At 50.4% G+C, this 15371-nt stretch overlaps 1 protein-coding gene across 1 annotated transcript; it reads right to left on the reverse strand.

Moving 5' to 3' along the window:
* Nucleotides 1-1569: 1569 nt before the first annotated feature.
* LOC102450220 (killer cell lectin-like receptor subfamily B member 1B allele C) lies at nucleotides 1570-14619 on the reverse strand. The gene is made up of 6 exons (XM_075913470.1): nucleotides 12823-14619; nucleotides 7802-7900; nucleotides 7276-7425; nucleotides 4116-4270; nucleotides 3164-3276; nucleotides 1570-2775 (listed from the first exon to the last, which is right to left on the reverse strand). Exons 1-6 carry the CDS (start codon nucleotides 12905-12907, stop codon nucleotides 2649-2651), a joined length of 729 nt encoding a protein of 242 aa, XP_075769585.1. The 5' UTR covers nucleotides 12908-14619; the 3' UTR covers nucleotides 1570-2648.
* Nucleotides 14620-15371: the final 752 nt, after the last annotated feature.

Raw genomic sequence — 15371 nt, forward strand, 5'->3', positions numbered from 1 at the left:
ATGTGCTATGTTAAGAAGAACTTTCTTGTATTCGTTTTAAACCTGCTCCTCTCACCAGCATCTTCTTGGTGGAAGTGCAAAAGTTTCTTAACCTTCAGATCTCAGGGGAAAGGGTTTCTACTCCTGTTATTTCCTGGTCCCAAAGACCAAGGGCAGCTTCTGTCCCCTTCTGGGCCTGAGGGACCTGAATGCTCTCATAGTAAAATCCAAGTTCAAGATGGTAACCCTGTCCTCCATCATTCCCTCCCTAGCCATAGGAGACTGGTACGCTGCCTTTGATCTCAAAGACCCCCTATTTTCACACCTCTATCACACATGCTCACAGGCAGTTCCTCCGTTTCATGGTGGGCTGCGACCATTATCAGTTTACGGCCCTCCCCTTTGGACTTTCTACATCCCCCAGGGTTTTTACAAAGTGTATGGCAGTTGTGACTACGTTCCTGAAGAAGCGACAGGTCCAGGTTTATCCATACCTGGACGATTGGCCCATAAGAAGCTCTTTCCCGTCGCAGGTGATCAGCCATATAACTCTTATAAGGGATACCTGCCTCAAACTGGGTCTTATACTGAACGAGGCCAAATCCACTCTGGGTCCCACCTAAACCATAGAGTTTGTGGGAGCCTTCCTGGATGCAATGAGGGCCAGGGCTTCCGTCCCCAGAAAGTGCTTCTCGACACTGAAAGAGAGCATATTATGGCTCCCTTTTTTCCCACCACAATGGGCTGTTGTGCCAGGAGGCTGCTGGGGCTCAGCGGCCTGTACTTATATGAGTGAGGTTGGCCAGGCTAAGGTTACAGTCACTTCAACTGTGGCTGGCATGGATCCACAACCCAGCTTTTCAGCACGGGGTTGTGACGGTGCTCGCAGATGTGCTGAGTTCCCTCGACTGGTGGCTGTTGACGTGGAGACGGTGCTCCAGCGGATGCCGTTTCTCAGTCCTTCTCCATCCATCCAGCTCGTAATGGATGCTCCCGATACAGGTCGGGGTGCCCACCTCAGGAAGCTACAGATGCAAGGTATGTGGGGCCTAGAGGATCTCTCCCTTCATAGCTATGTCAGGGAGCTGCGAGCTAATCGTTTCGCCTGTGGGGTTTTCTTTCTGCAGCTTTGAAACAAGCATATATTGATTCTGACCAACAACGTGGCTGCGGAGTTTTCCATAAACAGACAGGGCGGTACTCGCTCCTATCCCCTGTGCAAGGAGGCTATCCTCCTATGGGAGCTTTGTGTGGCTCACCATATTCACCCAGTGCCCGCTTATCTCCCCGGGACTCAGAAGGAGTTGATGGACCACCTCAGCAGGTGGCACGAATGGTCCCTAAAGGCGGAGGTACCCCTCTCCATTTTCTGTAGGTGGGGGTTTCCCCTCCTGGATCTGTTCACCACCCTCGTCAACAGGAAGTGTCCCTGGTCCTGCTCACTAATCGGGCACAGCCCGGGTTCTCTGGGGGACGCATTGAGGATCTCCCGGCCTTGGGGCCTGCTGTACACCTTTCCCCCCTTCCCACTGATCCCCACAGCGATTCGCAGGGTCAGGAAATTCTGGGCCTCGGTGATCCTGATAGCTACGGCCTGGCCTCGTCAGCATTGGTACTTGGACCTCCTCGCACTTTCAGTGGAGCAGCCTCTGGCGCTCCCACTGTGTCCAGACCTAATCTCCCAGGAGTTTGGCAGGCTCAGGCACCTGAACCTCTGCTCCCTGCACCTCATGGCGTGGAAGCTCCGTGGCTGACAGCTAGAGAGAGACAGTGCTCAGAGCAGGTCCAAGCAGTGCTTTTGGGGAGCTGGAAGCCTTCCACCTAGTCTTCCTACCTGGTAAAGTGGAAACGTTTCATAATCTGCTCAGGTGACAAGGGGTTCCCCCCTCTGGACGCCCCTGTGCCAGCTACCTCCTGGGGCTCAGCCTTCAGGGCCTGGCTCCTTCCTCCATGCAGGTACACCTAGCAGCCATCTCGGCTTTCCATACTGGTTTGGGGAGCAGGACCATTTTGTCAGACCCAATGGTGCACCGGTTTCTCAAGGGATTGGATAGGGATTACCCTCAGGTGTGCGAGCCCTTGCCCTCGTGGGACCTAAATCCGGTTTTCCCAAGGCTCATGGGCCTCCCCTTTGAGCTGTTGTCCACATGTTCCCTTCTGCACCTTTCCTGGAAGCTGTCCTTGGTGGCCATTACCTTGGCCAGGTGAGTGTCAGAACTCAGGACTTTAATGATGGACCCCCTGTATATCGTCTTTTTTAAGGATAAGGGCAGGCTGCGCTCCCACCCTGCCTTTTTGCCCAAGGTGGTTTCTTATTTGCACATCCACCAGGATATTTTTCTCCCTGTTTTTTACCTGAAGCCCTGAAACTGCATTTTTGGGGAGAAATAAAGTATTCATTGGAACCTCCTAACCCCCACTTGTGATGTCACTTCACTAGTTCTCCCTGTACCTTAATCTTCCAGCCTAGACAGGACCTGAATTTCAAATGCAAGAAAGGTTTTTCTGGCTCTCTTTAGACACCTTATAAAAGGGACCGGGGGGGAGGGGCTAGCCCATTTGTTCTTTTTGAAGTTTTACATTCTTCATATTCATCATTCATATGACAGACAGAAACAAAAGAAGATTTTTGTTTGCACAGAGATGACATCAGTGAGCTGTGTTTCTCTCTATACCAGGAAAGCGTCTTTTTCACAAATCCATTTAGATGCAGCACTGCAGCTCTCAAAATGAATCTCATATGCTTTTATCACCCCACAGCTGGTATTTCCCTTAGGGGGATGTACTGCCTTGAACCTGAGAAATAACATAAACAAATTCCTGTTTAGAACATTTGAACAAGATTTTTAACAGCTTTTCCTCATTCTGACACCTTTCTTGAATTAACTGCTGAATTGTTCCTTATAGAGCCCTGATTGATAAAACACTCCCTATCCTATGACCCTGTAGTAGCAGCTGTTTGGCTGGGTCTATTTCTGGAAACATGGGTCCATATTACCAAGCCCACCCAGCAGGATTAGCTCAACTGCTGATGGAAGCCGTGGAATGAAGCTCAGGATTCATCTCTTTATGGCTAGTGCTTCACATTCCTCCTGCGTGTATGTAGCCTCTGCTCTCACCAGTGCTGAAAAGCAACAACTCCTCCTGCACACCTTATATGGACCCAGCAGATAAAGCCACTCACAGTGTTGTATTTAACAGGGAGCCGTCCATCCAAGTCCAATTCCTTGTGGGGGATGTACTGGTGAGTCCAAGCCAGACCTCGTTTGTGTCTTTGGAATTCGTTTGAATGAAAGTCTGTAAATGACACAGAAGGGGGTAAGGAGGATGAAGTGGTTAAGGTGCTAGCCAGAGATGCTGGGAGCTGGGTTTAGTTCCCCACTCCTCCTCTAGGCCTACTGACAGCAGTTCCAGGCCCCAGGCTCTATAGACAGTGGGCCCTGGGAAGGGATGTGTCACGGGGATCACTTTGAGATTGTCACCCAATGGGCTGATCATACCACTGAGCCTTCCTACCTGCCCACTGGGATACCCTGTCTCACTGTCCTTCTGGGCCAAAAGCCCTGATCTACCCTAGCCCAGGCACAGAGTTGGAGTAATGACCCCCCAGCACAGTAAAGGTGGGTCTACACAGCAGGGCATAACTCAAAATAAGCGATGGAAATTAAGCTACGTCAATTGTGTAGCTTATTTCAAAATAACTTATTTTGAAATTGGGAGCATCTACACAGTTCTTATTTAGAAATAGAGCACTCTTCCTCTGACTTCCCTTAGGGTATGTCTACACTAGCCTCCTAGTTCGAACTAGGGAGGCTAATGTAGGCATTCGAAGTTGTAAATCAAGCCCGGGATTTAAATATCTCACACTTGCTTTGCATCTTCCCGGCTGGTTGCTGGGAAATTTACAAGTCCAGACTAACTGCCCGTGTCTACACGCAGCAGGGACCCGGTAGTTCGAAATAAAGCCCTAGTTTTATAAAGCGCAGGTTCTGTGCGGGTGGTAGCCTTAACCTTCATTTCCTTGCTTTTTCGCTTGTGTGGGTGTTACTAGAGCAACCCTGACAGACACAGCACAGGGGTTTTGTGTGTTAACTCTTACTAGCAATGCTCACATCCCCAGGACACATTTTATTTACCATCTCGGCCTGATCCCGGATCACTAGCAGTCGAGAGCCCCTCCCTGAACAGTCATCACGGCTCTCGTTCCAGGGAGTTCTATTTTTAGACACCCAGTAGCACTTGTCCCGGTGCAGCAGCCAGTCTGGGGGGCAGAGCTTGCACCCTGGTCCCTCTGGAGGGGTAAATGGAAACGCGTCATGGAGCTGGAAGTTCTGAACTTCATTGAACTTGTGCACAGGCTCAACATTTCCAGTAGCCCCATTGCTGGGGCTTTGTTTGAAGGCAGGTCCCATAACCAATTCGCAGCTGTGGGCCAGGAAGGAGGCTGCTGGTGTGGTTTGTGAGCTGTGAGTAACAGCACCGGCCTGTGCAGGTCAGGCTCAGCTGGAATTCTCCTTCACTCCCTCCCATCAGCTGCTGCAGGGTTCCTGTGTCCCACTGAACAGCCATTGTGGTTTGCACTCCAGGTAACACGGCCTGTGCAAAGCTAAAAGAACTTCATTTAGGTCACAAAGTCAAAGTTGGAAACGCCACGTTCATGGCTGCCCATGTGGCTGTCACTCAGCCTGACTGTGGGTTATTCCTGTGCAGGGAATGTTTGTTTGGGGACCCATCATGGACATGGGCACCAGATCAGTGTACACACAGAATAAGGCAGCAGCCATGGGAGACAAACAGTAAGTAACCGTGTAATTGAGACTGTATCGCAAGGCACACATAAATGGGGGCTGGATTATGGTTGTGCGGGTGACTGTAAATCTGCCATTTCCTCACTTTCAGGAGTTTGGCTTTGTAACCGTCCTGCACACAGTCATGCTTCAGTTTCTTAAAAAAAGTAAATTAAAATACAGAAATTCTATTATATGCAATGGGAATAACTTCCCCTTCCTAAACCAGTAGCACGGTTTAGACCTGGCTCAGCACCATGCTCACTGCTCTCACTCAGGGCTGGTGGGTGACTTGGAGAATCTGTTCTCATGAGGGCAGAAAGCAGGGGGTAGGTGTTCAGTGGGAGCCCAGCCAGCTCTGCCTTCCTCCCCAGTAGGAGCTTCTGCCCCATGTAGTGTCCCTGGAGGCAACAGACCACTGGGGCCATGTGCTGGCAGAGCTTGCAAGTTTTTTGCAGCCTGGGCACCAGGAATATTAGTGGTCCAGCTCCAGCAAAGTTTCAGACTGTGTCTCACTCTGGCCTCACTTGCTGCCTCTGTGTGCTCACCCCCATGCATCCCCCAACTTCACCTGCTGCCCCTGGGAGATTTAAAATGTCTCCAGATGCCCCTGCCATCTACAGCATAGCTGGGCTAAAGCAACTTCCTGCCATCTCTGGCTCCGTGCACAGCTGCCAGCATGTCCGTGTAGCTCCTGGGTGGAAAGGAAGCTTTGTCTCCACACATTGTCCCTCCCCCCGGGCACCCCTGTGGCCAATGGGAGCTAACGAGGTGGTGCCTGTGGGGAAAAGCACACGGAGGCCTCCCGGACTCCCCCTGCCTAGGAGCTGCTGCCAGAGGGCAATGCCCCCAGGTAAGCGCTGCACTCCTGCACCTCCTACCCCATCACAGACCCTGTAATCCTAACCCCCTTCTGCCCCCCCTCCTCCGCCCCGCTCCTTTGCCCAGCCCAGAGCCTGCATCCAGCATCTAAACTCCCTCGCAGAACTTTAGGCACATGTTGGGGGCGGGGACTTTGAGTGGGGGAGGGGTGCAGGGATTCTGGACCCCACCAAAATTTCTACAAACTTGCTGCCCCTGTGTGCTGAGTGAGGGAGAACATGGCCCAGAACTCACCTCCTTCCCCACCTCTATGGGTAGCCCCCAGTGCAGAGTGAGCTGTGGAGAAATCCCTGTAATATTATACTTTGTATTAAGATCTTGTCCTTTTAGATCTATCTTTGTTAAGTGTTCTTATAGACTCTCTGTAACATTTCTCCTATAGCTTTGTATTAAGATATATAGATCTTGTAAGATAAAAATGTCTTTTGAGATCTCTCCCCTTTTCTTGATTGCCCTGTTGAAATGAATGAGGTGTGAATGGAGACTGAAAGGGGAGCACCTCCAGCAGCAGTTGCCAGGGTGGTGAAGGTCTGGGAGCCAGATCCAAGACAATACCAGTGAAGTGAACTCATTAAGAAGACTGGACATACAGACACCTTGGGAGTAAAGCAAGTGCCTGCCCTTGGAAGAACTCTCTTTGAAGCAGTATTAGGAAAGGCGAGGTGATTACTAATTGGCTGCAAGAGAGGGATAAATAGGAGGCATCTTGCAGAGGGACCCCGGGTTTTCATCTTGTCTACATGGGAGCATCAATCCAGATCTGCAGAAGCCTGGCTCCATTCCCTCCCTCCCTCTCCATCTAACTCACCTGGCCAGTGCAGTTAGGGGGAGCAACTATTGGTAACAACAAGATGGAGTGTGCTTGTGTACGTGTGTGTATGAGTGAGTGAGAGAGAGAGAGAAAGAGAGAGAGAGAGAGACTGCATGAGTGTAATGTGTCATATGCATATGATAAATATTGATTGATCTATGTATGTTCAATAAATGTGGCATGTTGCCTTATCCCCCTGAAAAAGATCTTTTAAGCACAGCATAGCTGCCATACCAGGGTAAGCCCAGCATTTCTGACTGTTCATGCTGTTACGGTGTCGTGCTGCAGAGTCTTCCTGAGCATCAGAAGCCAGAGGGGAAATGGTGACTCTTCAGAGTCCACATCTCAGCAAATCCTGCATGGCATTTCCTGGCTCAAAGAAAGCCTGTTTCATCAGCCCGACGGTTCCCCTCATCCCGTATTCCCAAGGCCTGGTTTGAATAATGGAAGTGTAAAAGCTTCTCAAAGGTACCACAGGACCTGTTTACAATGGGAGAAGCAGGGAAACTAAACAGGAGTTGCTGCCAGCTGCCCTAAGTATTTTGTAGCAATAGGGTATTTATTGGGTAACTCTCACACCTTCCTGTGTAGCGTCACTGAGACCATTTAGAGATTCATGAGTCTGCTCTACAGACTCAGCTAAGGCCTTGTGGCTTTTAGCTCATGCAGTAGAATCTCATATGTCTAATTTCAGAAGTCCCAGGTTTGATCCCACCCACCAATCTCGTTTTATTGCAGTAGTTTGTGTCATTACCCCAAGAGACCAGTAGGTGGTGCTGCAGTGCAAGGCGCAGCTGAGAGAAGGAGGTGAGGTACCTGCTGAGTTGCTGGGAGATGATTCACACACAAATTGTTTCAGGCGGGACTGGAAATCTGTCAGGCCGGGGCTGCGGTTGCATTGAGGGATGAGTCTCTCCCCAGTACTGTTGTTCTCCAGGCAATTCAGACACCCTCTGGGCTGAAAAACTTCAGAACAGCATGAGCATGAATGGCAGCTACTGCTCTGGGATCAGCCGCCCATGACATACTGCAGCTTTCACATTCAGAACTGGGCCAGGGAGATAGAACATGAGAGAAGATGAGAGACTATTGCATTTATTGCACAGCGCTCGGTGTCTTCCACTCTGCCCTGCACACTGATTGCAGTGAAGCTCTAGGAGAGGGCTCACATGGGGTTTGTGTATCAAGCTCCAACTTTGTCCTGTAAATGTCCTATTGATCCTGTTTTGGTGCTAGTGACGTGTCTGGGATTTTATTCACAAGAGCGTTGGAATCAGAAATGCAGGAGATGGGGAAATTTCGAGGTGTTGCATTTGGCACAAATTAATTTGGAGGTGCTTACCCCAAATGCCCCTCAGAATCACAGATGCCACCTGGACGAGGAACCAAGCTGCTCCCAGCCGCAGAGCGAGCCGATGCCAGCAGGGGCACGGAGGATGATCTGTAAGAGGCAGAGTCTGGTGAAAGATCTTCAGCACATAGAGCAAGCAATAATGGATGTGCATGTGCATCACCCATCAATGGATATTTATATTCCTCCTGACATACCAGGAATAGTTTAAAGCCTGTAAGTTAAGAGCTACATCATGCTGAGGGCACCCTGGTGATGAAAGAGAAAAATACTGCCAAAGTGAAGAAAATACTAACAAATTCCTACTGTCAATTATGTCACAACATGGTTCTAGTCTTCTTAGAGTGGTGTGTATCTGATCACGTTACATATCAAAGCTTTGCTTCAATCCCTTTTAAGTGCAGTTTGCTGCAGTCTTTTCATGATGATCTAACAATCCCTTAGGGTATGTCTACACTACAAAGTTAATTTGAACTAACAGACGTTAGTTCGAATTAACTTTGATAGGCGCTACACTAGCAAACCGCTAGTTCGAACTTAATTCGAAGTAGCGGAGCGCTTAATTAGAACTAGGTAAACCTCATTCCACGAGGACTAACGCCTAGTTCGAATTAGCTAGTTCGAATTAAGGGCTGTGTAGCCACTTAATTGGAACTAGTGGGAGGCTATCCCTCCCCAGGTTTCACTGGTGGCCACTCTGGGCACCACCAGGGAAACTCTTCTGCCCCCCCTCCCGGCCCCGGACCCTTTAAAGGGGCACGGGCTGGCTACGGTGTCCATGCCAGGTGCAAGCCTGCCAGCACCCAGCCAGCAGACCCTGCACCTGGCACGGCTCGAGCCACCCACCCGCTGCCACCAGCCCTTCGCCTCTTCCCGGGACCAGGCTGACGGCTCCCAGGAGCCTGCCCAGGTCTGCAAGAGGCGGGCACCCGCCTGGTCTAGTGCAGACATCGTGGACCTCATCCACGACCTCCGCACTAGGCACAGGAAAGTGGCCGTCTAGGGCAGGCTAGCTGCCAGTCTGGCCACCCAGGAGCAGGTGTGCATGAAAATCAAGAGGGTCCACTGAGACCCCCGACCCTGAGCCCTGAGCTTAGAATGGCCGAACTGGGACAGACCAAAGGTCCATCTAGCCCAGTAGCCTGTCTGCCGACAGCGGTCAACCCTAGGGACCCTGGAGGGGATGGACCGAAGACAGTGACCAAGCCATTTGTCTCGTGCCATCCCTCTCCAGCCTGCCACAAACTTTGGGCAGGGACACCACTCCTACATCCTGGCTAATAGCACTCCATGGACCCAACCACCATTACTTGATCTCACTTCCTTTAAACTCTGTTCTAGTTGTAGCCTTCACAGCCTCCTGCAGCAAGGAGTTCCACACGTTGACTCTTTGCTTTGTGAAGAACAACTTTCTGTTACTAGTTTGAAGCCTGCTACCCATTCTTTTCCTTTGGTGTCCTCTAGTCCTTCTATTATGGGCACTAATGAAGAACTTTTCTGTATGCACCCTCTCCATCCCACTCATGCTTTTATAGACCTCTATCATATCCCCCCTCCGTCTCCTCTTTTCTAAGATGAAAAGTTCCAGTCTCTTTAGCCTCTCTTCATATGGGACCTGTTCCAAACCCCTCATCATTGTAGTTGCCCTCCCCTCTCCCACCCTCTCTCTTCCCCTCTCCCACCCTCTCTCTTCCCCTCTCCCACCTCCTTTTCCCAGTCTCCCCCAGTTTTGTTCAATAAAGACAGAGTCAATGTTGGAAGAAACGTTATCTTTATTTTGTACATCAATAAGAAGGGGGGCTAGGGAAGGGTAAGTGGAAGGAGGTGAGGGAGGAATGGGGTACGAGCCCCCGATGGGGAGGACTGGGCTGGCTCTGCAGGCTTCTGGGGGTGGAACCTCTCCTGCAGCCCCCCCAATTGTCCCCTTTCCCCAGATGGCAGCCTGCGGCAAGTTCAGCCGGTCTGATGGCCAAGTGCTGTGATGTGCCCAGTGTGGGTACTCCGGGCAATCCAAGCCAGGACTGCTTTGCAAGTGGGGCACCCCTGAGAACTGTCTGTCGGGGTGGGGGTCGGGTCCCTTTAAGCGCAGCCCTCGGCTAGCCTGAGACAGCAGCTCCACGCTCTAAGTCCTCATCTGATGCCCTGCCGGCACTGCTTCCAGCCATCCTTAAGCCCTGTTCAGGGTCCACTTAATGTGGACATGCTAGTTCGAATTAACGAAACTCTAATTCGAACTAGTTTTTTAGTCTGGATGCGTTAGTTCGAATTAGCTTAGTTCGAATTAACTAATTCGAACTAAATTAGTTCGAATTAGCGCAGTAGTGTAGACACACCCTTAGTGACTGGAATGCCCAGCCTTTTGCTATTCTAAATTGCCTGCTTCTCTCATTACAAATCCATGCTGGCTGTTATCTATCAGCTTATCATCTTCCAGATATTTGCAGATGAATTCCTTAATTATTTGCTTCATTATCATTCCTGGCACAGAAGTTAAGCTGACTCGTTTGTAGTTTCCTGGCTTGTTCTTATTTCCCTTCTTATAGATGGGCATTATATTGCCCTTTTCCGGTCTTCTGGAATCTCTCTCAACTTCCATGACTTTTCAATGATGGTAGCTAAAGGCTCAGATACCCTCTCTATCAGCTCGAGTATTCTAGGATGCATTTCATCAAGCCCTGGTGACTTGAAGACACCTAACTTTTCTAACTAACCTTTAACTTGTTCTTTTCCTATTTTAACTTCTAAACCTACCCCATTTCCTCTAGCATTTACTGTGTTAGGCATCCCATCCCCATCAATCTTCTTGGTGAAAACCGAAACAAAGATGTTGTTAAGCACTTCTGCCATTTCCAAGTTTCCTGTTGTTGTAATTGTGTGACAATATACCTAGCACCTTGGATGGGATTACTCTGGGGGTGGCTAACCCAAGAGATGCTGCTATTTTTAGTACACTAGCTCATATGGGCTACCGTAGATATATCTCCCCCAACTGAGCTCACTTCTTTAGCACCGGTGTAGACATACGGCAAAATTCTGCCACACCCCATTAGCTCCAGGTCTTGTCTGGCAACTTGAAACAAGTTGGAGCCCACTTATATACTCCCAGACACCCAGAACTGCCATCATAGGATATGCAAAATCAGGCCCTTTCAACCTCAGCTTCTGCTGCGTATTGCCTCCTGGCCCAAGGAGGCAATAGGGACCTGTTTGTATTGCACTGTGAAAAGTTTCATTCCAGGACGTGACCATGAGGCATTTACTGGTGTCTGATTTTATAACTCTGAGGTCGGAGGGATGCTTCTATAGGAGAACTGAACCAGAAGACCCAAATATAGAAAGGAGAAAAGGCTCTGAAGAGCTGTATATTACATCACTCACAGGGGAGAAGATAACTAGCTCAGCTCTAGATGGAGTTTGAGCACAGTTCTTGCTCCTGTATAGATACAGTAAATCCGGAGTGACTGACATAATTCATTTGGGCCGTGTCCAGACTCAGGGGTTTTTTTGGGAAAAGTAGCCTTTTCCCGAAAAAACTTCCCCTGCGTCCAGACTCAAGCCGCGTTCTTTCGAAATTATTTCGAAAGAACGCGGCTTTTCTTTCGATGGCGGTAAACCTCGTTTCACGAGGAAGAACGCCTTCCTTCGAAAGTTCCTCTTTCGAAGGAAGGCGTTCTTCAATGTAAAGAGGCCGTCTTCGAAAGAGAGCATCCAGACTCGCTGGGTGCTCTCTTTCGAAAAAGCGGATTTTTCTTTCGAAAGATCCGCCTGCAGTCTAGACGCAATCTTTCGAAAGAAGCCTGCAGTTTAGACATAGCCTCTAGTGACATTCTTCAGCTTTGAAGCCTATGACCAACCTCCTTTCCAGATCAGGAGTATATTAAACACCAGCCTAGCACTGAACCTTTTGCCAGCCTCCTGCTAAGTTATTGTTACAATGAAACTGACCACTAAGTCCTACTACTTCTTTCCTGTCTCCTGCAAGTCTCAATTCCCAGCTTGTAGTTTCTGAATACCAGCGGCTTGTCTACACAGGGAAATTGACCAGATGGTTTTTCCCAAATAGCTCTCTATATGCTCTATTCCAATTAAAATCACTTTATTCCAGAATAAGCAGTGCCCTTTCAAAGCAGAGTAATTATTTCTGAAAAAAATCACTTTTAAAATCACTGTCCTGGTCAATGTATCTATATATACGAGTCCTTATTTTCCTTAATAACTTCTTGTGAGGGACTTTATCAAAAGCTCTTTGAAAGTCAGGAGACTGGTGCAGTCGTGTGAGAATAAGTGTATCTGTATTATGAGCATTTGGAATTACACTGGCATATTGTGCCTCCAAAATCTAATGTTTGCTTCCTTTTTTGTTTACACATGGGTGCTATAGTGCCCCATTAATTTGATCAACTCTGCCACCTGTTATGTCCGGGTTTCTGACTCCATTCCAGTTCACCGGCTTGTTGCTTTGATACTTCTCGCATTTGTGGACAGACTTTTACAAGTTTCACTTTTAACCATCGGCCTGTTTTTATTTAAATCTTTTGATGCCCGTTTGTATCATTTACATTTTTGATCTTATCCTGCACAGCCTCCCAAGTAGCATCCCTGTATGTCCTGTCTTTTATTGGATCTTGCACCCCTGATATTACTAACATCCCCAATGGACAGATGTCTCACCTTAGAGAAGGCTCCTCCACACTCGTTAGCATTCCCCCAGCTCCTACCGTAAATAATCTTCCCAACTCCTACTTACTGCATATGCCAAAAGTCTGCTCCCACTCTAGTTAAGGCAGAGTCCAGCCTTTCTGTGCAATCTCTCTTCCACCAGATAGCCCCACCCTCACTTTGTCACCTCTAGCCAACGCCCCCTGCAGTTCTCTGTGCCGTCACTGGCATGTCACATTGGCACATCCAGAATTCCCATTCACAAGTGATATTTCCCCTTGGCCCCTCCCTGCAAAGTACCATGTAAAGGCAGAGTTGGGAATGGACTCCCAGAGAGACAGTGAGTCACTTACCTTGGGTCTCAGGTTGACGTGAGCGGTCTGCTGTTCTCTCCTTTGGGCGAAGGTGTAATGACGTATAACCCTCTTCATCCTCCATTAGCCAAGCTTTTCCTGGCTGTGAATCCTTTTCAGCAGGTACTCAGAGGAGGGAACAGAACAGCTAGTGACTGACCGCCAGGCTCTGCAGCTCAGGGCTCACCTCCCAAAGCAGCACAGACCCTCCCCATTAGAAACCACAGGAAGTGCAGGCTCTGAACTCAAGTGACACCCAACTCTTCCGCCTTCCCCACACACGTCTGAGCCCATCACTAGACCCTACTAGCTTCTCTGCTGACAGTGCTTAAACTGGGTTAGAAAATAAAATAAATAGTACAAGCTAATGCTTGCTGAGAAGAGAGGAGAAGAGTTATGGGGACGAGGGTAAATGGGGTTGGGTGGTAGAGAAAAAAAAGAGAACGGGGGGGAGGCATGGGACACAGGTAAGGGAGAAGAGGTGGGGTGTAGAGGAGAGGGAAAATGGGAGGGAGGGACGAGGGTGAATGGCAGGGAGTTGGGGGAGAATAAGGCTGGAGCATCTATCACCTCCATGTTTTCCCCTCTCACGGGTTTGCCAGGATCTGGAGGGAGCTGTCCCCTCAGAGGAGAGAAGTTCCCTCTCCCTACCCACTGTGTGCACCAAGGTTGGAGGGTTTCTCCCTCCTTTTCTGTGAGCCAGCGACCAGGGGGCCTTTCCCCTCTGGGGTGCCTGAGCTGCTCTTCATAACCTCCTATGTTTGACTGGGTCCTGGGGCGCCTCTGCTACTCCAACAGGGATCTGACCCTCCCATGGGAACTAGGTTCTGGGGCCCTGTCTGTCTGGTGGTGTCTTTGCCTTTCTCCCCACCCTTCTTGGATCTGGGGAAACCTCTTTTGTCTGCAGGGTCTGAGCTTTTCCTCCTATTCCCATATGGGTCAGGGTCTGTCCCTACAGGGGAGGCTGAGGAAAGACTCGGTGGCTGATGGGTTTGTTGGGCTGTGAAATTGTCTCTCATAGGCGGGAGAGCTGAGGCCCTGTGGCTGGGCACACTTAGGATCAGGCAGGTCAGAGCCCTGGTGGAAGGGCTGTAGGGAATGAGCCGGACCTGGGTTTCCATAGGGAGATGGTTAGTCATGGCACTGAGGGATTTTCTTACATTTGGTTTCTGTGGCAGCAAAGAGCTTTTGTTCCATCTGGCATCATCTGCCCTCAGGTTTACTCATGGGCATCAGAGAGGCCCATGGACACAAGTTGGTCTGGCAGGCCTGTCTAGCACTGCGGGCGCAGGAGATGAAGAGAGAGGAAAGGGAGGAGTGTTAGAGGCAAAACAGCCTGCAGTACTGCCCATGGCTGAGTGGGTTGGGTTACCTCACCACCCCAGCTGTATCCAATCTAATCGGTGGGACCATCTCCCCTGGCATCACTCAACCTACACACACTGCTCAGTGCCTGGCTCCTAAGGCTGAGGGAGTCTCAGGGGAGGTGTCAGGGTTGAATCTCTCTAAGCCTGGGGGGAAAGGACCCCAGGGCTCTGCCATCAGAGCGGAGGTTGCAGCAGAAGGAAGGGGGCAGACTCCAGCCGGGGGCATTGAGGCTCAAGAGTATAAAGCAGGCAGCAGGGAGCGAGGAACTGCTGGGATCTGCCTGGCACTAACAGGGAGAGGGTCTTGCTGCTGGAGAGGGGAGGATCATAGAGCTTGTTCTTTCCTTTACTATAGCTATTAATAACAGAGAGAACTGATGTGGAAGGAGGAGCTAGAAAAACGGGGTTCAGTGGGGGGACAGACTGGCAGTCAGGTATGGGGGTCTGCAAGAGTGGGGTTCTGTGTGTGGGACACAGACTGGCAGTTAGTCAGAGATATGGGGGAAGGGCTGTAAAAGGGGAGTCTGGAGACGGACTGGCAGTTAGTGGGGAACGTGGGGGAGGGGCTGGCAGAGGGGGGCTCTGTCCATGGGGCACAAACGGGCAGTGGGGGAGGGGTTGGCAGAGGGGGGCTCTGTCCGTGAGGCACAAACTGGCAGTGGGTCAGGGCCGTGGGGCGGGGGGAGGTTCCTGTGAAGCAGTGGGGGGTGGAAATGTATCTGGGGGAGGTAACTGCCGTCAGTGCAGAGCAGCCTCTGTCAGCCGGGCACATGGGGGAGGAAGTTCTGGGAGGTGCCAGGGTCTCTCTGGGCAGGCAGGGGGCTGCAGTGGGGGTAGGGGGAGATGTTGGGGGCAGAGGCAGGAAGGGGGGACGGGGACGAGGGCAGTGGGGAAGAGTCTGTTGTTTGTCAGGGATATCACTGGGGCCGTGGAGGAGAGTTAGGCAGGGCTGGGGTAGTTAATAAGATGGGGGCAGGGACAGGCTAGCAGGGGGTGGGAGGTGCTGTGTGGAGGACAGTGTTGGGAAGTGAGGGGTTTAGTAGTGAAGGGCGGGTGTAATGGCCGTCAGGAATATAGAGATGGAAGGTTCTAGAAAAACTACATTTTCTTGGGGGCAGAGCCTGGCAGTTAATTAGGGATAGTGCAGGTGGGGGGAGGTTCTGCAGGGGCCAGTGCAGTTAC

Source organism: Pelodiscus sinensis, chromosome 32 (genome assembly GCF_049634645.1).
Source record: "Pelodiscus sinensis isolate JC-2024 chromosome 32, ASM4963464v1, whole genome shotgun sequence".
NCBI lineage: Eukaryota > Metazoa > Chordata > Testudines > Trionychidae > Pelodiscus > Pelodiscus sinensis.

Bases quoted from the DNA above. Each gene is read 5' to 3' on its own strand.
- LOC102450220 (XM_075913470.1), bottom strand. From the start codon at position 12,907: ATGGAGGATGAAGAGGGTTATACGTCATTACACCTTCGCCCAAAGGAG. The intron at 7,426-7,801 runs GTAAGCACCTCC...GCTGTTCTGAAG, and splicing joins GATTCTGAGGGGCATTTGGG to TTTTTCAGCCCAGAGGGTGT. The intron at 2,776-3,163 runs GTGAGTGGCTTT...GTTATTTCTCAG, and splicing joins TCCCTGTTAAATACAACACT to GTTCAAGGCAGTACATCCCC.